Source organism: Didymosphaeria variabile, assembly GCF_027946475.1.
Source record: "Didymosphaeria variabile strain IMI 356815 chromosome Unknown scaffold_4, whole genome shotgun sequence".
Lineage (NCBI taxonomy): Eukaryota > Fungi > Ascomycota > Dothideomycetes > Pleosporales > Didymosphaeriaceae > Didymosphaeria > Didymosphaeria variabile.
The window spans coordinates 1,391,029-1,416,547 of record NW_026611623.1 but is presented as its reverse complement, the minus strand read 5'-3'; the positions used below and the strand labels follow the sequence as shown (position 1 = coordinate 1,416,547).

Here is a 25,519-nt window from a genome sequence, read left to right as displayed (position 1 = left end):
TGCGCGGTGTCAATCGCCCATACAGTGCCACCGAGGAGTCATCGTGGAACATTGGTGAGCTTCAGGAACCATAATCCAGACAAGTTGTCACCCGTAAACTCTTTGGATTATTCCTTCTGTGACTCATGATAGTTCCTCAGTTCACTCAGCGCTTCTGCCTTCTCTCATGACGCAGGAGCCCGAACTGCTCGATTGGGCAGCGGCGACCGCAAGGGTCGCCATCGTCATCCGACGACCCAGCAGCAGCTTATTGATGTAGTCCTTTCAAGAGTCACAAGTCACGAGGATGGTGGGAGCAGTCTCGAAACCAAGCCAATTCTATGTCAATAGGACGATGGTCTGTAGACTCTACAGGCAGTGTTGTGCTCGCTAGTCGCGGTACGAATTATTCTCCAAGCGCCCCCCAATCTCCGCCCTTTTTTTCCTGCCATCTGTCCCGATGAAATTTCATATCGAGCGAATACACACTCAACTAATTCGTGGGTCTTGTAAATATTGGCTGCCATATACATGTACATATCCTGGGTTACCACTAAGTAATTTCCCAGTCCACTTGATACCTTATACTTCTAGTCCATCGTGCATATGCGCCTACAACTGCGTGAAAGTAACACCGAAGCGGTATAGTGTGCTAAGTAGACAATGAGATTACAAACGAGGAAAGTGCCTCGGAGATAAGTCGCGGATACCGGAAGCTTGCATGTGGCGCTCCTAGAAGCATGGAGGGAGCCGAGGAACGAGACTCGCAAGGCGCTACTTTGTCGTTCACGGTAGACTCAGTTTACAGACTATCGTGCACGTGTACAGATGTTACCTCTGCGTGACACAGGATACTATGGTAGAAGCATTCACTCCCGTAGTCTGATATTGGCTATCAACTGAAACGTTCAACCTAAGAACAGCAGGTCGAGAAAGCTTGTTTTTATTCGAACTCATCCGCCCTCACATATATGAGACCATGAGCTATCATACAGTGGCATAGAATACCAATATGCTATGAAACATGGAAAGATGATTCGTCCGTCCCGAAGAAGATGGTATCTTATAGACAACCATAGAATGTGCATGCCACCAACGCCTTTTTTTGTTGATCCAGTATGCAAAGAAAAACGTAATCACATATTCGGAACCGCTCGTAAGCAGATGCCTGGGATTATGTCAAGTCGTACCGAAGCAAGAACAAAGTCTTCGTCCGTAGGATGAGTCGAGGAGGCGTGGCCAGATGTGATGTGAACGTGCTTAGAAGGCATGTTCTACTTCTACGCGTCTTCCTTGACCTCGAGCTTGGAGCGCTTAGGGCTTCCAGTGCGCTCAGCGGCCTCATTGTCGTCGCGGCTGCGCTTCTTAGAATCACGGTCGCGGTCCTGGAAGTTGTCCCGGCGTCTCCTCCAATCATCGTTGTCGGCAGAGCCATCGCGGTCGCGGCGGTCGCGATGGTCGCGACGATCCCGACGGTCATCACGGCCACGACCTCCTCGTCCACCGCGTCCTCGTCCCCGACCTCCACGACCACCGCGGTCTCCACGGAACCCGCCACGACCTCGTCCACGGCCGCTGCTGTTGCGCTCTTCCTCCGTCTTGAGCCACTCCGGAGTAATTCCCTTCTCCTTGCACTTCATCTCGCTGTAGTCCTTCTTGGACATGATCGTGAGCTCGTTGTCGTTGTACTTCGGCTTGGGCTCAAGAGCAAGGAATTGGTTCGCGGACTCTTCGTTGTCAAACTCGACAAAGACGCTACCCTTCCACGTTCCATCTTCTTCGCGGCGCTTGCGGACCATGACGGAGCCGTAGGGTCGGAAGAACTGCTCAAGCGGGATCTGTCCAACATCTTCACCCTCAGCAGCGAAACCCTTCACATAGATGCAGTTCTCGAGCTTGTTCATACTCTTCTTATAGATGCGGTTGAAAAGCTCTTCGACGGTGGGCGGGTACTCAGCGTCACCGTCCCGCTTGGGCACGACCAAGGGCTCCTTGCGCTTGACGGCTTCTTTGCCATTGCCGGCGAACTCTCCGTCGTCCATCACGACGAGGTCCTCGCTCTCACGGAGCGCATTCACGATCGCGGAGTAAGGCACAAAGCGGCGCATTCGCTTGAACTGGCTGATGTGCTTGATTGAAACGGGCGCATTGCGAGGGCCTTCGAGTTGCTCGAAGAGATGCTTGTCAGTTGCCAAATTTGCAATAGAGAAGTAGAATTCAACCTGCACATGTTAGGAGAGGTACATCATCAATTGCGCCGATGACTCACTTGTTGCCTGATCTCGTTTGGGTCATCCGACTCGGGCAGGTTCTCGAACTCGTCGTTGCGCCTATGCAAATGTGAGTAGAGATTCTCTTGGACAACGATTCGAAGATGACGTACTGGCGGAAGTGCCTGTTGGCTCCGAAACCCCCTCGACCGCGACCGCGCCTGTTGTCGAACTTGCGACCATTTGAACGGTCATCCTTCTCTTTGGTGGAAGACTCGTTCTCATTGCCCGCCTCAGCATTTCCATTGGTACCCTTCTTCTCGCCAGAATCTACGCTCTCAGCGGTAGCATCGGGCTTTGCGACAGCCTGGACTTCGGCGGACTCGTTGCTCTTGGTGACCTCGACCTCGGCGGGGTTGGTCGCAGACGCCTCGGCGGCGGGCTGGTTGTCGGCCATTTTTTGCTGCGGTGCAGCTGTCGATACGCGATTGGGTTGTTATCAAAGGGTGTTTGAAGCTATGCGCAGGAAGATACTCGAGAAACGTGTAAATATATCTCAACTTTATGTTAGTGGTGGGGAGGAAAAAGTGAGTTCGCGCAGCACACTAGCGGGGGCATGGGTAGCTTCCTGCCTTTATTTTTTAAGCTGGTCCGTGCTGCGAGCCAGCGTCCGTGTCCGTATTGTCGCAGGTGAACATAACGCACTCGACTCTTTCTATTGTTCATCCATTGCCCACCGCCCACCATGAGGAAGAAGCCGAGGTTTCATTCGCTAAAGAAGCTAGTGAGTCTAATGGACTTCAGATAAATCACGCCCGGATATCGCTGACATGGCAATAGAAAGTCAGACAGGACTGGTCACGCTGGTCGCTCTACAGCATATCACAATTGAGGCCTCCAAATGTAACGACGAAGACATACTTCCAACAGAAATGGACGGCCAAGTCAGACACGCGCGCGTACCACGGCGAGCAGATCCGGGAGAAGAAGTGGAAGCGTCTGTTCAGGAGAAATCTACCCGCGGTGGTTCCGATGGATCACAGATACTTGGCTAGATTCGACGGTTCTGAACAGGCTGCTGGACGAGGTGCTGGCGCAGATTCGAATGATAAGACGCGCACACCACCACAGACGCCGTATATGCAGATGACATACTATCCAATCGAGCGACGACTGGACTCGGCTATCTTCAGAGCACTGTTCGCAAGTAGCGTACGCCAGGCGAGACAATTCGTTGTACACGGGCTGGTTAGGGTCAACGGCAAGAAGGTACGCAGGTCTCTTATCCCTTAAGATTTGATGTCAGAATGAGCTACCAAAAACTCGAGACACGCGGCCCATTGCAAGAGCTAATACAACAATCACAGATGCCATACCCCGGATACATGCTCAATCCAGGCGACATGTTTCAAGTCGAGCCCTCATCCGTCATGTTCGCTACCGGCGCCCAGAAATCCCGCTCCTCCACCGCCCGCAAAGTCGCCAAAGAAAAGGCCGCCGAGCGTGCCCAAGCCCGCGAAGGGAACCCAGCGCCCGCGCACAACCCCAGTCAAAAGGCCGAACCCATCGCTACCCGCGAAGAGCCTACACCTAAAGAGCTCAAAGAGCACATGCAGTCCCTCATGGTGGACGTCGAGCACGTCCTCAACGAAGACGTCGGCGCAAAAGACAAGCAGAAATTCCGCGCCTTCCGCCAGACCGTGCGCAAGGCCGTGAGCCTCTGGAGCAAAGCTACTCCCGACACCGTTTCCACGCTAGATACCCAGTTCACGTTCCTCAAAGATGCGTTGAATGCCCGTCGAGCAGCGCAGACGTCCGCGCCTGCCGAGGAAGAAGCCACACCGATGATGTCTCCTGAGGACCAGAAGAAGCTGAAGGATGCGTTTGAGAAGCTGAAGCTGGAGCATGAAAACACTTCCGCGTGGAACAAGCGTGATGCGTCCGCCCCATATGCTACCCCCTGGCGGCCACGAGACTATATGGCGGCGTTTGCATTCATACCGCGGTACTTGGAGGTCAACCAGAACATTTGTGCGGCGGTGTACCTGAGGCATCCCGTTGCACGGCCAGGTCTCTCGGAGGTGCCGACGCCGTTCCACGTCGAAACGGGACAGCTGGCGTTTAACTGGTACCTGAGGAGACGGTAAAGAGAAGATTTTGCAGGGAGAGATGTTGGTGTGGCGCACTGTAGCATATGTGTAGATATCGCATCGAGCGACCATTTTGTACATTACGTTGTATTGGACACAATAGACAGAGCATCTGGAGGCACGCTTTTGTTGTTTCAAGGCTCCGCGTTCTTAACCCGCGGCCTGTATTCATATGCATGTCTACTCTACTTCGACATAGATATATATACTACATCACATCACAGTGACTATTATTAGTGGTGAGCCAAAGCCTCACCCGTTCCCTCTCGCTCGTTGCTTTTGCGAGATGTATGAGAGGATCATGCTACAGGAATCGTACAATGCATGAACGCAAAGAGGAAAAGACAGCTTGTGGGAATCTGTACGCCATACCAACACCGAGCCGGATGACATGAACGAAGCCAATAGGGAAACAAAATTGTGGCGGCGCATCCATTTGAGAACATCGTAAGCATAAAGGGAAGATGAAGTAGCCTGCGATTAGCTCTTCTGATCAAAATTCGTCTCAGTTGTCTCGGCGAACTCGGAGGCTTCAGTAATCTCTGGGTATCTCAGTGTTTCTGCGCTTGGTCGCGGGCTCACATCGATGATGCTGGAGTCTGGCGTCCATCGTGAATTTGAGCTTGTGGTCGAATCAGTAGAAGAGTAGTGCCTGAAGCCGTTGGCAACCGAATCGGATACATCCTCATCCTCTTCGTAAGCTGGCGGTGAACTTGATGCGTACCCCGGGAGGCTGTCTGTTCGCGATAGCGGACGAGACGGGAGCTCGGGGATAGAGGTGGGCGGGTAGGTTGAAGCCGTTGACAACGGGGACAACGGTGCTTGGGGAACAGGGTGTGAGCGTGAGCACGGGCAGTAGTTGTGTGGGTAGGTGACAACGCGGCCTTCTTCAGCTGAGCTGACGAGATCATTCACGACGCCATGCGCCGCGCGCAGTTGTCTGATCTCCTCTTGCATTGCTTCCTCAAGCACACCCTCCTGATGCTGTATGAGACTGCGTTTCTCCTCATAGTCCTCCATGCGCTCCTGGTCGCGCCAATCCCCGCGCCACCACTTTCTGATTGCATGTCTTCGAGCAGCACGGCGGTATTCACGTCGAGTCAGACGTTCTTCGCGCGCGGCAGCGCGTTCTGTGCGAGTGCGGAGGCTACTGCAGCGGTGACGGATAACAGTCAAGATGCAACCACAGCACAAAAGGCCCAAAACGACCTCGAGAGCGATCACGAATGGCGACTCAGGTGGAGGCATGCGTGGTGCACCATGGTGAGAATGGGGCGGAGGTGGAGGTGGCGGTGGGTGACCAGGGCCATCGTGGTGTGGCGGAGGTGGAGGCGGCGGTGGGTGACCAGGGCCATCGTGGTGTGGCGGAGGTGGTGGTGGGTGGCCGGGCCCGTCATGGTGCGGCGGAGGTGGAGGTGGAGGAACGCCTTCAGACTCGATCTTGATGTTGCCCTGCTTATTATTCCCCGGTCGCCATACCCGATGGAAGCCATCATCTGGATGACCCATGGGTGGCGGGCCGTGGTGATGATGGTGGTTGGGTCTGAATCGGACGTAGAGGATCCTCCATGCACCTCGAGCTCCACTTGCGATAGTCTTCGCAACGCAGGTCAGGTTGTCACAGTTCTGCAGTTCCTCCTTGAAGCTCTGTGCCTCCTTTCTGACCTGTGAATCAATGTACTTCTTCTTCTCCGCAATAGCTTTCTGGAGCTTCTTTGCTTCCTTTTCGAGAGCCTTCAGCTCTTGGATGTCGTCTTCAAGCTCCGAGTGACCCGAAGTTTCGAAACTCTCTACACCCTTAAGCTTGGGCAGGGTAAGGCGTAGATGGGTAGGAGGTTTGCGCCAAGACTCGGCGTGTTCACTAGAGCTGGCAATAAGGTCGGGCGTCGACTGGAGTCGAAGAAGTTCCGGTGGGGAAGCCTGCTTGAACGAGAGGGTGAAACCGGGGTACGGTAGGCTTAATGACTTTCCATCGATGGATTTGATGTTGACTGTCAAGACTTGAGCGGTGTCATCGGCTTCTTCTTCGCCGTGGAGACATGCGCTCTCCCATTCCAGGTCAAGGTCGTGTTGGAGAAACCAGGCATTCTCCTGGATATCGGTAACACCAGTGTAGGAGCCGGAGCCAGATGCAAAATCACCGTTCCATTCTTGAGAAAGGTAGGCTCCGTTCAACGTGATGTTGGAAACACCACAAGCTTCTTCGTTGGCGTGGGTTTTCACACTCAAGACCTGGAGAAGAAGTAAGCAGTGGGGTCAGTTTTTGTTGCCTGAAGTGGAGCCTCACGATGGACTCGTCATCATGGCTCGTGCCTAGACAACCAGCGCAAGGAACGGTAAAGGTCGCTTGTGCATAGTCTTCGTGTAAATCTTGGTAGTATTAGCAGCTGCCTAAACATGGCGAAAGTGGGAAGATATAAAGACGTACCTAAATCCAAAAGCTGTTTACCCTCCGGGCGTGCAACGTCTGAACGGACACCCCCGGGAGGAAGAACAGCTGCGAGTGCTGGCAGGGCCCGGGCACAGGCTACCAAGAGCTTCTTCTTGGAGAACCTCATGGTTGGAGAATGAAAGAAAAGCGAAGGCGAAGAAAGGAACGTCGGTCACACCTGCACAAAGCGACTCAGTAAAGCAACAGCTGTCGAGCGAAGAACGACAAAGCTGGCCTCTGAACTGAGATCAGGCACCAGCCAACTCGGGGAGGCTTGATGTTTAATGGGGGCGCAGGCGCGCCAGCATCAGCACTTGACTGGACGCGTGTCGTTTGGAGCCAGGACCCAAAAGAGGCAGCGGCAGCGGGGCGCAGCACATCCGCTCGCCGTTCAGCCCTGCGCGTGGGGATTCACACACGAAGACTTTGTCGAAGGAAAGTAACGGACGATGCACCTGTAGAAAAGAGAGGAGGGTGTAGTGTTGTGCTGAAAATGTTCAGTTGTGTGAGGCCATGTAGCACGAACGAACACCTTTCGTGGGTTGCTCCTTCCTCCGCTTCACGTCGGCACACGCCTACCAACACCCGTACCCGTGGAAGAGGCTAATCCAGCCAGTGGCCGTGTCGAATCGGCGAACTTGCGGGCAAAGTCTAATTCTCCCCTTATAGACCGACTGTTCCGACAAGCTATACAAAAGGGATGGTGAAGATCGTTTCCGATAACCCCATCGGATAGAGGCATTCGTCCCAAGCGTACCACGGTAGAAAAGCTCTGTCCGCTATGGTCAAACCCACAGCTTGCGTATACAACTTGCTGCGAGCATGGGACAATGTTTCAAGTTTCGCAAGGATGTTGTTCTAGATTACCAGCCTCGGGATGCGATGCGTTGCATGGTTGGAGAGCGAGGCGCTGACCACCCGTAGCAGTAGGTATCGATAGGACGCGCGCTCTACGAGTGGTCTGATGTCTTGAGGAGCTGGGCGCGACCGATAACAGCAACTCCCTACTGTGCTACAATATCACCATGAGGATGACGAAGCTGCAATACCTATACCAATACTTGTAGTACACATGCATACTTGATTGACCACGCGTAGAGACTGCAGTCCTGACGCGAAGTGCCAAGACATGGCCCGAGCTCTCTCCCGCAATCTGCAATCCAAACAGCCCACTTGAATGCAACTGCAGCTCGGCCACATTCCCATTGCATGAGATTACCCTCCATTCTCGACTTGGTTCACCTGAAACGCGATCGCATAGACCTTTCCTTTCCATCTACAAGAGCTGGGAGAACCCTTTCACCATGGTACGTCACAATGACCACTTCGGCGCAGAGCCTCAACTAACATACAAACCGCAGCTTCCCCTCGGCCTCCTCACAGCCGCCGTCGGGCACCCCATGCTAGTCGAGCTGAAGAGCGGCGAAACTCTAAACGGCCTCCTCGTCAACTGCGACACGTGGATGAACCTCACGCTCAAAGAAGTTGTACAGACCAGCGCGGACGGCGACAAGTTTTGGCGATTAGCAGAGATATATGTGAGGGGCAGCACGGTTGGTCTCGGATGAATGAAAGAATATGAGGAACTCGGCGCTGATAGCAGGCAGATAAAATACCTACGGGTCCCGGATGAGATTGTCGACGTAGTCAAGGAGCAGCAGGCGAAGGAGCAGGCATCGAGAGGTGGGCGTGGCGGCCATGCCGGGCGCGGAGACGGACACCGTGGGGATAGGGGAGGCAGAGGCATGCGCGGTCGAGGAAGGGGTCGCGGAAGAGGCGGAGGTGGCGGTGGTGGCGGTAATGCTTGAGGTGGGCAAAAGAGACAGGTTGCCACACAGGCGGAGAACACACGCTTGAAGATTCGGATATACCCCCGCACGCTCCCGCATAATCTTGTTTGCGCAGAGTGCTTTTGGGCGACGGAGATGTACCTGTGGGGTCGAACAGTGCCGAGAACGAGTGGAAGTTTGAAGAACACGCGACAGCGTCAAATGAAAACAACTGGAGCCCTGGTCATTGAGTACAGCTGTAGAAACTTCCACCGAACGAGGTCACGGCCAAACGGACGACACAATTCTTCGTGGAGCCATTCCAATTCATGAGCCACTGTGTTCGCTGTCAAAAAGTTGGGGATGATTGTTCTGCCATCATCTGCTGTGCTAAGTTGATCGTTAATCCAAATATATCCTTCACTATCTCTGCACCAATACTAGAGGAATTCATAGTACCAGGGGTTGCCGAGAAATGCCTGCCGGCTTTGGTAATCAATATTTTGAGGTAACACAGCAAAAGACCAGCACTCTAGCATAGCAGAGCAGAGCAGGGTGCCGTTATTAGCAGGATTGATTTTGCCTCCGCTAGGTCACTCGCCGAGCACCTTCCTCGGCAGCTTTAACTCCACCAGGCTTCACACTTACAGAACTACTCGACTCTGCATCCGCAGCACCACCCGGCCTCTGATCATGTCTGGCATACTCCCCATCGCCCACCCACCCATCCACCCAGTCCTCTCCATCCACTCCCTCGTCCTCCCTTGTCCCACCCCGCTTCAGCTCTTGCTCGCCCACAGGCACATACGGCTTCTTCGCCAGCCTGACCAAGCTTTCACACAACCTTTGCAACAACCACTCGCTCTCAGTCAGCCCACTCATCAGCGGGCTATCTGGGCCAATCCAATCCCATCCTACCAACCCCTCTTCATCTTCTTCATCGGAGTCACCCCGATACCCGGTCTTGTTGCCGGTCAGGCGAATCAGCCGTACGAAGTCGACCCATTCTTCAAAGGTGTAGCGTTTGGGTTTGGGGAGGTGCCTTCCCAGGTCAGCAAATCTAGAATTTCTGAAGCTCGTGTTGTATCTTGGGAAAACTCACATGTCCGCAGCAACGCGCTTGATGCAAAGCGCAATGTGATGCGCAATAGACTTATTGCCCGGAAACCTCCCCAACGCATCTTTCTCCTCCTCAGCCGCCAACACAGGCAGCGTCGGTGTGATAGCATCATCATCCGCATTGACTGCTGATTCCTGGATTTGCGCCTCAGCAGCAGCTCCATCTCTGACCTGCGCATCCCAGTTCGGATCCTCTACCGGCTTATCTGGGTTATCTAGTTCGAAACCCCTTTCTACTCGTTTCTTCGCTTTCTTGTCTGCAGCCCGCTTCTGCAGCCAGTCCACTAGTCTGAGGAGTGAAGGATGCTTGTCGAGGAAGGTACGCCATATACCATGCTTAGGAAGGACGGTAAAGTCAGCGAATTTGTCGCTCCAACGGCGGAACTTGTCGACGACGGTGTCGCCAAGGTCGGAGACGAGGATGGTCATTGTGGGCACGGCGATGAGGGACCAGATGACGAAGAAGCAGCGGCCTGCGCCGGATTTGGGGGCTAGGTCTCCTGCAGAGGTATGAGTATGAATACTGTGCGCTTCGCGTGATGGGGGAAACTCGCCATAGCCGATTGTTAAGAGCGATACGTAGCAGAAGTAGAGCGCTTTGAAATAGGTCATGCCTTGGGCGTTCTTCTCGGCCTGATCGCTAGTCAGCGTATGCATGCAAACGATAGAACCAAGGGCATATTCGGCCTCTTTACAAACAAATTTGAAGAGATACAGAACAAACAGAGTTTTCCGCAGCTTCATCTTGCACGTTCTCGCGGCAGGTGAAACTTCACGTCTTGCTGTGACTTACCTGCCAAAACACAACGGCACCAATACACCACAAAATCCCAAACGCAAACGTCGAAAACAGCAACGCCAGCCACTGCCTATACTTCCTTGACTTGTGCTGAATATTACGCATCGCTTCAAAGCGATCCCTTTCTTCTTTTAATAGAATCAATCGCTGCTTCCTATTCTTCCCGGGCGTAAGTGCATTCGGCAGTGGCCCAAACGTTGCCCTCTTCACTCTCTCCCCCATAGGCGTCCGCATTACCCTCGGCTCCGTAGGAGCACTGATCTTCGGACGTCCTCTTCTCGTAAATGAGCGCCTTCGAATAAGGTGATGCTCAGCGTGTTCGCGTTGACGGAGGTCGAAGGAGGTGGTTACGGTGCGCTCAGCAGTCCTCTGCCGAATGCGATCGGTATGCTTCATGACGATATTTTCCTCGCCGAGCTCGCGCATGAACTTGTATATCGAGCTCACGATCAAGGCCAGTGTGATGATGCCACCGACGGAGAAAGGAAATACGATGCCCCTCCCGAGATCGGTCGTAGGGTAGAAGTCTCCAAAACCGACCGTGAGGACGGTCACATCGCAGAAGTACAATGCATCGGCGTACTCCCAGCCTTCCCCGGCGTCGTCTTCAATCTTCATGAAGACTGCCGCGCCGCCGCCGAGCCAGATGAAGAACACCATTGTTTGTAGGATGAGTGTGCGCTGGGAGTCAGATAGTGCAAAATTATCAGGGTAATGGCCGAGGAAGTAGCCGAGCATGTTGATCATAAGGAGCATAGAGCAGAGAAGGTAGAATGAGGCTGCAGCGATGGCGTACCAGAAGCCTTGGGTATAGGTTTGGTAGGGGCGATCGGGTGGGGCATAGATTTCCATGCTTGCTGTGATGCCTATGAGGAAGCCGGTGGCGAGGTACCAGAGGATGATGGTGGCTGGTAGGGCGATGATGTATCGGATCCGCTGGGTAAAGTTGAAGAGGAGAAACAAGTTCCCCAGGAAGCCGCAGATGAGGGAGGCTACGTTGAAGTAATAGCACCTGGATTTACATTAGTATCTCGTGTAAAGTCAGATATGTATACGCATTACAATGGCCGATATTATTCAAAGCTTTGGCCTATCGCAATTTCTCGACTTACCATCTCGGATCCGCGAAAGCCTTCCCTTCAATCTCCGACACAAATTGACCGTCGATGTAGACGTCCATACGCCATGAAGTGACAAGGGCAACAAGCGATGAAACGTTTGCGAGTGGACCAAGAGTCGCGGCCAGTAATGGTATTCCAGTGGAGGCAAACCACCAGTCACTGCAATGAAATCAGTATATCTTGGAGAATTCGCAAGTAAAGCAACGAACTCAATACAGTGAATCAAGACTTAAAAAACGCGACAATCCTGATACCATCAAACCTGATTTTCACATAGAAGATTCATCCGTTAATGCCGCCTTGTACACGATTGTAAGGAACTGGAGCTTTTTTTTGTTTTGCGTCGCGTTCACCCCAACTTATCCCATATTAATTCCAACCGTACTCCACCGCGTCCTCTAGCTATATCTTTTGAACTCATATCTCATACAAAGAACGATGGATCTGTGTTTGACTTCCGGAAATCAACATACCTCTTCTCCCCTTGTTCATACTTCTTCCAGAACATCAACCGGCTTTTCTTCTTTGTGAGCGGTTCTTGAACCTCTACCTGCTCTCCATTGCACCGAATGTTTTGGGTCTCAGACATTGGCGGTTGCTCTGTTCGAGTATAAGGCGTTTCATGTGGACGGCTCGAAGCCACGGATGTCATTGTCGGAACGTAAGGAAGCGGCCGTCGTTTTGTCACCGATGTCCAGAAGCCATGTTACAATGCTGTGCTTGAGAGGGTTCCTTATTGACAGGGGCCTTGAAGTGTGCACGGAGTCGGTCAAAGCAATACGTAAATGCCCAATAAAGTTGCCCGGTAGAACTTGTAGGCGGTCACAGATCAAATGCTGTGCTGAGTAACGGGGCTGGAGAGGGAACAAAGGATAATTAGGAATGTGGATGAGGATACGAAAACCCGCTAGACACCAGGCTTGAGGTTGGAGTTACTATCGCAGAATGCACGTACAAGAACAAATGTTGGAATCGGAAGTTACCGCAGGCGCGGGTAGAACGATCGGCGCAGGCAAGTCGGCAGATCTGGCAGGGAATCGTTGCGCGACCGTGAAATGCTAGCGCCGTACGTCACCACGGAACAAGCTTCTACAAGCTTTTGCCCAATTGGACGCAGATACACATCGCTCATTATGGAGCGGCATGACTGATCACGAGCTGCCAGGAGTACAACGCCTGTCGAATCACTAAGCCGCGCGTGCGCTAAAGCGTTTACATCTTAACATCTAGGGAGTATATACAAGAACTACACCATAGGTAGACCGCAGGATTCTGGACACCACGTAAACCATCCATGCAGTGCCGCAGGATATCTGCTGCGCGCGTAGATGCAGAGTAACATACGCAGCACATGATCATCGATCATCGCTTGCCCCTGTCTTGGTGAAGCCCATCCTTGTACGACACGCAGCAATTTGCGTTGTAGCCGTGTCCAAGGTGGATTCCATCGGCACCCAGTGTGCTATCATCGTCATCAAAAGCGAGCTTATTGCGACTTGAGCTTTTCAGTGAGCTCCGGTACCTTCTCAAACAGGTCGCCAACTAGACCAACGTCTGCGACCTGGAAGATAGGCGCATCGCCGTCCTTGTTGATGGCGGCAATGACCTTGCTGTCCTTCATACCAGCCAAATGCTGGATAGCGCCTGAGATGCCGGCACAGAGGTAGAGCTTTGGCGCAACGTTCTTGCCCGTTTGTCCGACCTGCAGACTGTTGTCGGCAAAGCCACTGTCAACGGCGGCGCGGGAGGCTCCAATGGCAGCGCCAAGCGCATCTGCCAGCGGAGGCATGAGGCGGTCGAATTCCTCCTTTGACTTAAGACCACGGCCTCCTGATACGACCTTCTCTGCTGAACCAAGATCAGGCCTATCCGACTTGGCCAGATCTTCGGATATCCATTCCGAAATGCTCTCGGCTTTGGGGTCTACACCTTCTTCCACGGCTGCTGATCCACCTTCGGTCTCTGGAGCAGGAAACGCTGTACCGCGGACGGTGATGACTTTCTGTTGGTCGGATGACTGTACGGTAAGGATGGCATTACCTGCGTAGATGGGTCGGACGAATGCTGTGACATACATTAGTAGACGTTGTAAACTAGCAATTGCCCCCACTTACTGTCTTCACTCTCAATCGCGGTGATGTCCGAGATGGCCTGCACATCTAAAAGGGCAGCAACACGAGGCAGAAGATTCTTGCCGAACGCTGAGTGTCCAGCCAAGATGTGTGTGTATCCTCCCTTCTTGATGTTCTCGACGAGCAGCGGAGCGTAGTTTTCGGGCAGGCCCTGAAGCAACAATCAGTAACGGCGCGCATGCAACGATGTTCGCACGTACCTTCTCGTACGCGCCGTTCTCGACGTATACGATCTTCTCAATGCCCTTAACCTTGGCTGCTTCATCGGCCACTGACTTCACCCCACTTCCGGCGACAAAAGCTGTTATCGAGCCACCGAGCTTGGTACCGGCAGTGATGGCAGAAAGCGATGCAGGATTGAGCTTCCCATCTCTTTGCTCGAGGACTGCCAATGTCGATAGTAAACGGGCGAGGGCAGAGTACTGTGGAACGGTAACGGGTTGCGACAACCGGAGCTGACTTCGCGCCTGCCGGAGGGCGGATTGACGGGCGACTGAGAACATGGCGGGCTTCAATTGCAGTGATCGCACAGCAATATCAAGGATCCCGACTCGAGAGTGGTGTTTGTGGACGTAGGCTCAGTAAAGAAGCATGAAGCTGGCCAGCGTCGGAAGCTTGAGGCGAACACCTCGGCTTGCAAGCCATCCCCGGTCGGTCCAGATGATTGCATAGGGCGGCGCTGCAGCCAAGAGCATTCACGTGATGGGCACAGCCTAGGGCGCATCCACCTGCTAAGCGGAAAAGTATCGCGTCGACTCGCGACGGCCACCACCAAAGCGCATCATCCCAAGCAACCCCACATTCATTACCAAATCCCCCCGTCGTCGCGCTCTTAACTGCTTTCGCATCCGGTGCGCAGCTTCCGCTCCTGTTGCGACTTGCGCCCACCCTATTCATTGCGATTGAGACGCCCCAACTTGCAAGTTGAAGAAGCTATGGCCGACGACGCGACTGCCACTCCCACTGCGGCCCCAGACGTTGCGAGTGAGAGTGCCGCACAGGCGCAATCGCACGCCCAAGATGACCAAGGTAAGTCTTTGTGACACGGTACTCTACTTGCTCTTCTTGTCACCGCGCCCGGCGCTCCCTGAACGCCAGCCATGGATCTTGACGGATTTGACTTCTTCAATGTCGAATCCCCACACGACACCCCACAAGATGGCTTTGAGCTTGGAGATGACAGATCTTCACCCGAGAGTTTGGCACGACTAAGCGACTTTGTAGACACTTCGATGCTAGACGACCCAGCCATCAAGGAGACATCGCGCGAACCCTCAACGGCCACGCCTGCGCCCGTGTCCGACAACCCGCTCGATGCGCCAGATGGCCCCAGACCAGAGGCCGAAGATGCAGACGGCCAGGATGACGAAGAGATGGGCGGCGTCGAGGATGCAAAGAAAGAGAAGGACGGAGACGCTGCAGACCCCGATGCGCAGGCAAAGGCAAATCTCCAGGCCACTGCGCGATCCCATCTCGTTGCCCAGACATACGCGACCATTATCCCCAGCTATGCGACATGGTTCGACATGCGCTACATTGACCGTCGCGAGAGCAAGGCCCTGCCAGAGTTCTTCAACGGCCGGAATCGCAGCAAGACACCTGCTGTGTACCGCGACTACCGCGACTTTATGATCAACACATACCGCTTGAACCCTGACGAGTACCTTACTGTTACCGCATGCCGGCGCAATCTGGCGGGCGATGTGTGCGCCATAATGCGCGTGCATGCGTTCTTGGAACAGTGGGGATTGATCAACTACCAGGTAACACGGAAACTTTCGTAGTTATGAGCGTCGTCTAACATAGCACAGGTCGACCCTCAAGAGCGCCCATCAAACATCGGCCCCCCGACAACCAGCCATTTTCGTCTTACGGTCGACACTCCACGAGGTCTGCAAGCTTTCCAGCCTGCGCCAAACTCAAAAGTCACCGAGGGAAAGCCGCATGCCGGAACCGAGCGGGCCGTTAGCCAGCAGCCAACCGCAAAGACTGAGACCAAAACTCTAGTGGGGCGAAACATCTACGAGTCGAACGGAAAGGAAGTTTCCGCCGAGCCTAACAAGGCAGCGAACGGTGAGGGTGCGAGCAACGGTGCTGGTGGCTCGGTCGACCTGCAAAAGCTCGAGAAAGAGACCAGGGAGCCAGCGAAGAAGGTCATCTGCCACTTTTGCGGAATCGACTGCAGCCGCCTTTACTACCACCACACGAAGACCTCGGATGTGCCTGGCCGCCAGAATAGAGAAGAGCTTTGCCCGAGATGCGTGGTCGACAAGCACTACTCCCGAGGTTTAAACTCGGAAGATTTCGTGAAGGTTGACCGAGGAGATTACCCACCCACGCCCGATGTTGAGGACAATTGGACCCAAGAGGAGTTGTTGTTGTTGCTCGAAGGACTGGAAATGTGCGACGATGACTGGAACGGTGTCGCTGATCACGTCATGACAAAGACACGCGAACAGTGTGTGATGAAGTTCCTGCAGCTTGAGATCGATAGCAAGTACGCCGAACCAGAAGGCACGCAGTCAGAAGGAGGTGCCCCATCAACCAAGTTCCTTCGTGATCTGGAATATCTCAAAGAAGGCCGCCTGCCAATCTTCCACGGCGATAACCCTATTCTGAGTGTCGTCGGTTTCCTTGCAGGACTGGCACCAGCCAATGTATCAGAAGTCGCTGTAGCTGCCAGCCGCAGCGTTGCACAGATGAGGAAAGATCTCAACGATAAGATAAACAACGTCCAACCTGGTACAAGCGATAAGGGCAAGGAAAAGGAGAAAGCAGCAGAAGGTGAAGTGAAGAATGAAGATGCTATGGAAGTCGATACCGCACAGTCCGCTGAGGCAGAGCGAGCTGTTGTTAGTGCCGAACCTCAAGAGAGCAACCCCCTCGCTACGCTTCCTTTCGCTCTCTCTGCAGCCCGTTCCGCTGCACTCGCCTCGCATGAGGAACGCCACATCACGCGCCTTGTCTCTGGTGCAGTGAACCTGCAGTCACAGAAATTGCAGCTCAAGATGCAGCACTTCAACGACTTCGAGAAGCTGCATGCTGCTGAGCGTCGCGATCTGCAGCGCCGTCGTCAGCAGCTCTTCATGGATAGATTGAATTTCCAGCGACGGGTTCGCGCGCTGGAGGAGGCGACCAAGAAGATCAGCAGCACCCTTGGTGGACCTGCTGGCCTACCCGGTTCCGTGAGCCCCGAAGATGCTGTCAAGGCGCTGACCGATGCTATTGCACTGTTCGGTGTTGGCAAGGGCGAGGAGGGTGTTGGTGTGAAGAGGGACAGTGTGGATGGCAGCGTGCAGCCTATTGCAGAGGGCGCCGAAGGATTTGGCAAGCACGAGTTGTAGGCTCACTCAGAGTGTAGCATGCAAGGAGTTCGTGTGGCGTCGAGGGAGTGATTGTTCGATTCATGTCACGACGTACTTGGTGGCGTTCCGGGCGTTTTTGGAAAGTCTGGTCTGGGCTTTGCGACATAAGATAGTCAGGCGGACAAACCTTGGCCTTTTTGGAGCCAGAGGACCTGCTGTATAGTATTTTGAACGATGATACAGCTTTGTTTGTTTGGTTCGTATTGAGTATTGAGTATTGCTTATTGCTTATTGCTATCTGCGTTCACTTTCTATACTGAAAGCAAGACATCGTGCTTCTGTTCGTGGCACCGGTTCTTGGTACACTAAATACAGAAGAGGTAGGAGGTGTGTCCGGGTTTTCCCGTCATTCACTGAACGCTGGCAACAAGGTTCGACGTGTATCTCAGGACGAAGTCTTTGTCTTTGTTCGAATCGAACGTTGTTCGAACATAGTTCTTGTAATATCGATTTGCCATATTATCGCGTAGCTTCACGTGTTGGTCGTGTTGTTCTCGCAAGCTCGACGCGTTGTGCCTTGGCAAGGATGGCTTTGATGCGCTTCCTATGACGTATGCGCAGCAGCCCTCACATGCTTTGCTTCGCTTCGAGGTCCGACCCTGCTGTCCCTGCACTCCTCCATCACACGATCTCCTTAAGACCCGCAGCTGCATCTCCCTTCCTCCTCCCAAAGCCTCAATCGCTTTGCGCTGCGTATACAAAACACTTTTTGAAGCTCTACCCGCGACAAGAGCTTCGCTACAATATGTCGTACGCCGACGTTGCTGCCAAGGGCCCAAAGCAGAGCCCTGAAGAGGTATGTTCACGTTGGGAGAAGCTGGTCGTAGTGATTTGGGGCTAACAGTGTCGCAGGCGTAAGTTATTCTACTCAGTTCCGTGGTCGCAGATCGATGGCGCGTTGTTAGACAGCTCGCGGAGCTCTTATCTCGCGCCAGCAAAGTCGCACCAATCTTCTTGTTGCACTCTATCTAACAATCACAACGCAGTCGCGCCCCTGCTCCTCCCACTGTTGAGCGTTCCGAGGATTCCGTCTCCTCTCTCATCGACGTCGACTCCCCCCACGTCTCCTCCGTTCCCTCCGACTTTGAGCAGCAATCCGTAAAGACGGATACGCAAGCCGAGCGCATCGAGTTCGAGGAGAAGGCTAAGGAGGCCGCTAAGGAGGCCGAAGCCGCGAAGGACAGGGCGAAGGAGCGCGCGAAGAAGGATGCCGGCATCGCCAAGAAGAACGCAGACAACCCTGTTGTCCTAGGCAATGCTGTGACCGTCGGTATTCTGGGGACTGTCCTAGGTGTTGGCGCATACAGGAAGTACGTTAGAGACGAGCTGAGCTGGAAAGTCGTTGGTGCTTGGGCTGGTGTTGTTGGACTTTTCGCAGTTGGCGACTACTACGTTTCCAAGTGAGTACTCGGGCATTTTCGTCACCCGAGGTTTCAGGTTGTTAACAAATCATCAGCTACTTCTTCAAGAAGTACCCCCCGAAGAAGTAGAGGGCGTCTCTTTCTGCGCCATTTCTCCTGTCCTCCCCTTCCATTCCAATAGATTCCCACGATTCCGAATTGGAGTTCTTGACGGTAGTTTGAAGATTTCGACGGACGGACGTTTGCTTCCTTAGTATTCCCGCGGTACCAGTATGCGAACACACATCTCTCAACTCTTTTCGGCCGAATGATTGAAATGGACTATGTTGGCACGCGTGAGCATGGGCGCTACGGTCTAGTTCTGTGTACATATCGAGTCTACACTTTCTAAATCTTCTTAGATATTCAAGTGACTATTAGCTTGACCGACGTAATTTCAGACCACCTGCACGTGACAGCGCGTTATCCATGGATGGGGGTATTATGAGCTACTATGAAACCCAATTAATGCCAATGTTGCTGCCAATTGCGACAGGATTCCGCTCAGGCGCATACAGAGCGTAGAAGTTGCATTGCATTACATAGATCTGAAGAGAGGGGCGTGATAACTCCTTCTGGAAAGCGACAATTCCCGCAAGGCAAGCACCATCCAGGATTTCGGATTCACATTGTTTCTATCTTTACTGGCTTTGATGATCGGGGTTTTGTGAAACCATGGTACTGGATCATTGATAAAGTCCGGGCAGCGACTGTCCCACGACATCCTCTCACACATCAAAACACAACACCTCTACAATCCTTGCCACAAGATCCAGACTAGCAGAATGACTGTGTAGGTACACCCATTCACCCTTAGAACAGCATGTGCCAACTCCCACAGTCAGCTGGACCCTTTGCCGGGTGATGCTCCTAGGATGGAGATACCTGAATACTTCTACCGTGTCCAGCATGACTTGTCCTCCACACGTTACGATCCTATTCCCTTCCCAACCGATCAGACTTCACCGAAGGATCTATTCGTCGCATTAAGATCTCAGAAGTCGGACGATATCCAATTGCGAGTGGAACATTATCACCTGTATTTGGGGTATCAGGCAAGGCGGGTGTCCCACGCAGTGGAGACCTACAAACCGAGCGATCTGAGCAAAGATACAATCCAGAAACACTTGCAGTGGGGTAACCGATTTGGGTGATCACCATTCATCTCTTTGTACACGGATAAAGGTCTGCTTCTGGTAAGGCGACTTCCATTTACATACTAAAGAATATTACAGATGACGTGGACAGCCGGATGATGTATCATCTTCACGAAGCGCCGCTTGAGACACGGGCTCAGGAGGTTCATGAGGCTACAATAGACTCTAGCCAACTTGGCCTGAAGCCCGCATGGTACACTCCGCCAACCTCGTCTGGACATGTCAGAATTCCGATCTGGATCGATACGACCTGGGCAACGGACCCCACCCGGCGCCAATTTCCAGTACCCGGATCCTCCAATCTGGATTCCTACGACGCAATTGCCTGGAACACATGGACTTCGACACTTTACATTTGCCTCTCCGAGGCCGCTCCCGTCCTCGGCATCAGCCTCACTGGCCCTTTCAACAACAGTCACGAAAACGAGTGGCTTGCGTATCGCTGCATCAAGTCGAACCACATCTCCGACATACGAATCTACAACTACAAAACTTTCAAGCCAACGCGTTTGCTGGAAGTGACGCAGCCAGCGGTGATGGATCTAAACAGGCGTGTTGTCTCATTGGAAAGGCTGCAGCCGAATCCCACGATTCGCGAAACAAGCCTCCTTACGCTGCAGAGTTTTTCGCAAGAACAGCCGATGAGTGAGTGTTTGACTACGATCGAGGATCTGAGGAAGAGGAACAGGGCGTTGGAGGCGGAAATGCCGCAGCAGAGTGGCATTACTGATGGCATGAATAAAATATTGGAAAGTATCAAAAAGTTAGAGACGAAGTTGTGCGGGTTGGAAGATAATGTAGGCGGATCCCATCCCACTTTTGCGTAGAGAAGAAGGATTTGAGAAGCCGACGAGGTGGGTTGTGTTGTAGAGTACTCGTTAATCTATGCAGCCACCATTTCTGAGCTCAGTTTGAGTCTGTCACAGATTCGCTTGCAAATGTTAGGTATCACATTGTAGGGTGCCGTGTTTAGACGTTGTATCATTCATTGGGCCTACATGCTTCACCCTTCAGCTGCGCCCATACGTCTAATGCTGCCACTCATTTCTCATAGTGTATGACTTGACCATCACATCAAGTATTTCAAATTGAGACAACATTTGAATGAATGATCCAGTTTCAGGAAAGTGGTTTGATGAGGGGGTCTCGAGGGCGTTGAAGTCAGAGAGATATCATCAAGAAGGATATGAATATTCGTTGAAGAATGTGATCACTATTAGCACATCATCTACCTGGTCTAGAAGCATGTGACTCAAAGAATCGAAGCGGTGTTAACGTCAAGAGCGCAAATTTGTTCGAGCACTGAACTTATGTGAGGGTACGATGAGTGACCGAGACGATGGATACGACCGAAGACCTGGTGTTCTTACTGGAAGATCTACGAGAACACATATGTCTACTACACTTATGCACAAAGATTAACAACATGGTAACAACACGCACAAGTAATTATAGCGCCGAGATTCAACAAGGCCCAAGCATCCACCTTCCAACACTCTCCGAGCAGCGCGGACGATGGGCGCAACTCCTCCATAAGCAGCGATATCAGCCAGTGATCGCAGAAGTACTAGAGCGAGAGCTGCCTAAGTATACCGGCAGCAACATCCTTTCGCCCTCTATCTCATCCGTAATGCGCGAGTGTGTCTTGATACTCGCGTCCGCCCCTTCAATCCTCCTTGCAGCAGTAGACGGCACACTCCCGAAACGCATACTAACAGACACCTCGCTACAGCATGAGTATGCCATGATCCAGGAGCGAGCCCATTGCCAGCCATCAATCTACATCCACCACCTAGTCGACGAGCAAGGCATTGCCCCAACCGCTAACCAATACACAGTCATTAGAGAAACAGTGCTGCAATACCTCAGCTCAGGATCCGAGTATCATGAACTCGCCTGGTTGATCGATAACATTAGCCCGCCAGCAGTCCGCCGCTCCGCCACTGCCACCGGCCACCACAAATATCTGTGGACAGTACAACGCTCGCCTTCGCATGTCCAGACCCTCATCCGCTTCTGCGAGGGCGTGGCAAGGCGTGCAGCCGAGGTCCCTCCCGTAGCCCTCGACCAGCCTCTGCCATATTCACCCAGCGAATGCGGCTACTCTGTCAACTCGCACATCCGCCTTTCCCAGCACCGCCACCGCCAATCCTCAAACTACGTTATGAACCTCATAGAGGATATTTGCACCTATCTCCACCAGGCCGGCACCTTCTCGCAACTCTTCCGTATGCAGCCTTTTATCGTCTATCTCATCTTCCGCCCACAGCAAGCAGCCATCGCGGAGATTTTCTGCTCGGGATTATTGCAAGTCTGGATCGAGGAAGGTGGGGGATTGAATGCGTATCCAGCGGGCAGGAGTGTAGCCAGTGCGCGAAGGGTCAGTGCGGCGCGGTGGGTGGAGCATGAGCGGTGGGTGGCTGATAATACGGAGATGGTGAGGAATATGAGGTTGCAAAAGGAGCGGTTGGAAGAAGATGTATCAGGGTTGGATATGGAGATGGAGGAGGTGTGGCGGGAGGCGTTGGAAAGTGAGAATGAAGGGGATGGGGATGATCCGAGGGATATGGATTATGTACCTGACGATTTGGCGGAGGAGTTTGAGGGGCTGAGGCTGGAGCCAAACCTGTAGAAGGCCGGAATCAAAGCATCGGACGTAGTTGTGTGATGAAGCATATGTTATCGGCTAATCGTGCGTCGAGGCAGTTTGAGACAATAATCTGCTAATGACTGTGTATTTTGCAAACCAGGAATTTCCATATGGCAGTAAGATGTGTCATCTCAAGAGGCTTCGCATACCTCCTATGGTTCTATATCTACGAGGTAGAGTCAACCGGTGCAACATACGACGTCGAATGAATGCATAGCGTTACGGACGGAAGCCATCTTGAGCTTGCTATAGACTGGGCACTATTGGCGAGTAGAGCAAATAACTCTCGAGAAGAAGAAAGGTGGTCAAGTCATATCGAGATTCCAGTGAAACCGATGTGATGCGTGAAGCAGTCGGAGGATGGAGCGGGAAAGAGTGTCCCGCCGGGTGTGGCGGTGCAATGTGGCGTATGAGTCAGTTGTAGCTGCCCCTCCAAAAAGCTCCAGACGCGTCCTCCACTCACGTTTCTCAGACCTGAACAATTTGGCAGCTTCTCTTCTGCACAAGAAGAACGCAGCGAGTGAGTTTCTTTCCTTCTAAATGTCACTGGCTCAAAGCATGGTTCCCAAAATTCCACTCAATTACCCCGCTCCATGTTCTGAATGTCTAACAACCGCTAGATATGGCAGAACCTACCGAAGCAACTGCGTCCGCACCCCCAGCTGATGCTGAGGAAAAAGGACCCTCCAAACGCGCCCTCGAAAAGGCGGCAAAAAAAGCTGCTGCGAAAGCCAAGAAGGCACAGCACACGGCCGAGGCCGCCCTGCGACCCAAGGAATCCTCAAAAGCCGCGGAAAAGAAGCCCGCAAACGCCGAACCCGCCAGCGTCTTCTCTGAAGGCTGGTTGAAGCGCGTGTACGAAGAGAAGCCCGCCAAAGATGTTCGATCGCGATTCCCACCAGAGCCCAATGGCTACCTCCATATCGGTCACTGCAAAGCTATCGCAGTAAACTTTGGTTTTGCGCGACATCATAAAGGCGTTTGTTTCCTGAGATACGATGACACGAATCCGGAAAAAGAGGAAGAGAAGTACTTCACAAGCATCCTGGACATAATCAAGTGGCTGGGGTTTGAACCGTACAAGATCACGTACAGCAGCGACAACTTCGACAAGCTGTACGAATTGGCGGAGCAGCTGATCGAGAAGGATGGAGCATATGTATGCCATTGCTCGCGCGAAGAAGTCAACATGCAGCGTGGTGGACCGGACAACCGCGGCCCTCGATATGCATGCGAGCACCGCACGCGACCAATTGCTGAAAGCATTGCTGAATTCCGAGCCATGCGAGATGGAAAATACAAGGCTGGAGAGGCGTACCTGCGCATGAAGCAGAGCCTGACAGACCCTAATGAGGGCAATCCTCAAATGTGGGATCTACCGGCTTATCGAGTGGTCGATAAGAACCACCACCACCGGACTGGAGAGAAATGGAGAATCTACCCTACGTACGACTTTACGCACTGCATTTGCGATGCTCTGGAGGGTATCACACACTCATTATGCACGACCGAGTTCCAGCAGTCACGGATTTCGTACGACTGGCTGTTGGAGCAACTAGACATGAAGGTGCCGAAGTCGGAAGAGAAAGGTCCCATGCAGAGAGAGTAAGCTTTTTGATTTCATACATTCTCGTGCAGTACTGATGTTTCCAGGTATGGACGACTCAACCTCGGAGGTACAATCCTGTCGAAGCGCCGCATCCTCATGCTCGTTGAAGGCGCAGTTGCAGAGAAGAAGAATGCAGACGGAACGGTTGAGAAGAGGACAATACCACCCTCAGTACGGGGCTGGGATGACCCTCGTCTGTATACACTCGTCGCACTCCGTCGTCGAGGCATACCGGCTAAGGCTTTGTTGAACTTTGTTGAGGAGCTCGGCGTGAACGATGCACTCACTGAGATCCAGCCACCTCGTCTAGAGTCTTCTATCCGAAAGCATCTCGAACGCACTGTCGCCCGCCAGATGCTTGTGCTAGATCCAATCAAGGTCATCATCGAAGACTTTGTAGCAGAAGACGACCAAGAAATCACAGTACCATATGACCCGAAGGGGGCTATTCCTGGAGAGCGAAAGGTCAAGCTTGGCAAAGAGGTGTACATTGACCGCGCCGACTTCCGCGAAGAAGACGATCCTAATTACTTCCGTCTCGCACCTAACAAGGTTGTTGGCCTTTACAACGTCCCCTTCTCTATTCGCGCGACATCATACTCGAAAGACGAAAATGGCAAAGTCACAGAGATTAAAGCTGTCAAAGCCACGGGAGAGAAGCCCAAGACATACATTCAGTGGGTAGATGCAGCTACCGGCGTCCCTGTCAAAGCTCGCCAGTACAACTCCCTCTTCAAGTCGGAATCACCGAATGCTCTCAACTGGAAGGATGGCAGCTGGGCCGATGACTTGAATCCGGAATCAGAAGTCATCTTTGAGGATGCTGTTATTGAAGCGGGTATCAAGGGTCTTCTAAAGGAACACACTCTGAACCCCAGCGGATCATCGGACGACCTCATCCGCTTTCAGGCCCTTCGTACCGCATACTTCTGTGTTGACGTAGACTCTACAGAGGACAAAATTGTTCTCAACCAGATTGTTTCTTTGAGAGAAGACAAGGCGAAATAGAAAGTAATGCCGAATCACTCATCAGGCGGCGTTAACATGGAATGGTTGGGCATTGGGGTGCTGGTAAGAAAGCTGTGGCGTAGATATCCTGCGCAATATACGACATGTGTCCTTTGCATCGCATGCAAAGAAATCGAGTTGTTTCTACCAGCCTGAACCACGCCAGTGACCCTTTTCGTCTCGGAAGCTGCGCCTTCCTCGTCCTTTTCCTTCCACAATGCGGCGCCATCGTCCCCTGCAAGAACACATGTAAGCTTCCGACTCATTACACGTTCCAATCCTTCATCACTCCGCTTCGCGCTCTGCGCACAAAGAACAGCTAGGTAGACAGATGTACGGGATATCATGTGATGGATGTACGAAAGGGAAACATAGACAGCACCATGAACCCAAACACTCTAAGTGATAGTGAAGGCTCTATATCGCAAAAAAAGGGGGAAGGTCGTATTGAGAGTCAATATTGTACGAGTATGCCATTGCAGGACAATTCGAATAGGGTTACTTAATGCAGGACGCTTGTAGTGGGCGACAGCCTGCGATGAGGTATGGGACGACGTAGATGGAGGGATCAGTGCCTGACAGGGCGGCTGGGCTGGGCGGTAAATGTCTGTTACATATGT

General features: G+C 52.8%; 11 protein-coding genes across 11 annotated transcripts; 6 read left to right on the top strand and 5 right to left on the bottom strand.

The window, feature by feature from the left end:
• Positions 1–1,259: 1,259 nt before the first annotated feature.
• N0V89_005362 (uncharacterized protein) lies at positions 1,260–2,646 on the bottom strand (the record flags this gene model as incomplete). Its single annotated transcript, XM_056214139.1, has 3 exons — positions 1,260–2,201; positions 2,249–2,309; positions 2,363–2,646. 3 exons carry the CDS (start codon positions 2,644–2,646, stop codon positions 1,260–1,262), a joined length of 1,287 nt encoding a protein of 428 aa, XP_056071406.1.
• A 288-nt stretch (positions 2,647–2,934) lies between these two features.
• Positions 2,935–4,336, top strand: N0V89_005361 (uncharacterized protein; the record flags this gene model as incomplete). The annotated part of the gene is made up of 3 exons (XM_056214138.1): positions 2,935–2,973; positions 3,030–3,458; positions 3,557–4,336. The coding sequence occupies 3 exons, from the start codon at positions 2,935–2,937 to the stop codon at positions 4,334–4,336; spliced, it is 1,248 nt and encodes a 415-aa protein (XP_056071405.1).
• A 483-nt stretch (positions 4,337–4,819) lies between these two features.
• N0V89_005360 (uncharacterized protein) lies at positions 4,820–6,897 on the bottom strand (the record flags this gene model as incomplete). Its single annotated transcript, XM_056214137.1, has 3 exons — positions 4,820–6,571; positions 6,627–6,709; positions 6,768–6,897. The coding sequence occupies 3 exons, from the start codon at positions 6,895–6,897 to the stop codon at positions 4,820–4,822; spliced, it is 1,965 nt and encodes a 654-aa protein (XP_056071404.1).
• Positions 6,898–8,074: 1,177 nt separating this feature from the next.
• On the top strand, positions 8,075–8,578 carry N0V89_005359 (uncharacterized protein; the record flags this gene model as incomplete). The annotated part of the gene is made up of 2 exons (XM_056214136.1): positions 8,075–8,323; positions 8,378–8,578. 2 exons carry the CDS (start codon positions 8,075–8,077, stop codon positions 8,576–8,578), a joined length of 450 nt encoding a protein of 149 aa, XP_056071403.1.
• A 549-nt stretch (positions 8,579–9,127) lies between these two features.
• TOK1_2 (Potassium channel) lies at positions 9,128–10,338 on the bottom strand (the record flags this gene model as incomplete). The annotated part of the gene is made up of 3 exons (XM_056214135.1): positions 9,128–9,581; positions 9,642–10,291; positions 10,330–10,338. The coding sequence occupies 3 exons, from the start codon at positions 10,336–10,338 to the stop codon at positions 9,128–9,130; spliced, it is 1,113 nt and encodes a 370-aa protein (XP_056071402.1).
• Positions 10,339–10,430: 92 nt separating this feature from the next.
• Positions 10,431–12,167, bottom strand: TOK1_1 (Potassium channel; the record flags this gene model as incomplete). Its single annotated transcript, XM_056214134.1, has 3 exons — positions 10,431–11,469; positions 11,570–11,737; positions 12,052–12,167. The coding sequence occupies 3 exons, from the start codon at positions 12,165–12,167 to the stop codon at positions 10,431–10,433; spliced, it is 1,323 nt and encodes a 440-aa protein (XP_056071401.1).
• An 897-nt stretch (positions 12,168–13,064) lies between these two features.
• On the bottom strand, positions 13,065–14,213 carry ETF1 (Electron transfer flavoprotein alpha-subunit; the record flags this gene model as incomplete). The annotated part of the gene is made up of 3 exons (XM_056214133.1): positions 13,065–13,642; positions 13,693–13,861; positions 13,911–14,213. The coding sequence occupies 3 exons, from the start codon at positions 14,211–14,213 to the stop codon at positions 13,065–13,067; spliced, it is 1,050 nt and encodes a 349-aa protein (XP_056071400.1).
• A 432-nt stretch (positions 14,214–14,645) lies between these two features.
• On the top strand, positions 14,646–17,054 carry ssr2 (SWI/SNF and RSC complex subunit Ssr2; the record flags this gene model as incomplete). The annotated part of the gene is made up of 3 exons (XM_056214132.1): positions 14,646–14,739; positions 14,935–15,473; positions 15,522–17,054. 3 exons carry the CDS (start codon positions 14,646–14,648, stop codon positions 17,052–17,054), a joined length of 2,166 nt encoding a protein of 721 aa, XP_056071399.1.
• Positions 17,055–17,820: 766 nt separating this feature from the next.
• N0V89_005354 (uncharacterized protein) lies at positions 17,821–18,565 on the top strand (the record flags this gene model as incomplete). Its single annotated transcript, XM_056214131.1, has 3 exons — positions 17,821–17,825; positions 18,062–18,475; positions 18,532–18,565. 3 exons carry the CDS (start codon positions 17,821–17,823, stop codon positions 18,563–18,565), a joined length of 453 nt encoding a protein of 150 aa, XP_056071398.1.
• A 2,811-nt stretch (positions 18,566–21,376) lies between these two features.
• On the top strand, positions 21,377–22,264 carry N0V89_005353 (uncharacterized protein; the record flags this gene model as incomplete). The annotated part of the gene is made up of 1 exon (XM_056214130.1): positions 21,377–22,264. The coding sequence occupies one exon, from the start codon at positions 21,377–21,379 to the stop codon at positions 22,262–22,264; it is 888 nt and encodes a 295-aa protein (XP_056071397.1).
• Positions 22,265–22,904: 640 nt separating this feature from the next.
• On the top strand, positions 22,905–24,899 carry GLN4 (Glutaminyl-tRNA synthetase; the record flags this gene model as incomplete). The annotated part of the gene is made up of 2 exons (XM_056214129.1): positions 22,905–23,887; positions 23,936–24,899. 2 exons carry the CDS (start codon positions 22,905–22,907, stop codon positions 24,897–24,899), a joined length of 1,947 nt encoding a protein of 648 aa, XP_056071396.1.
• Between the last annotated feature and the right edge of the window lie 620 nt (positions 24,900–25,519).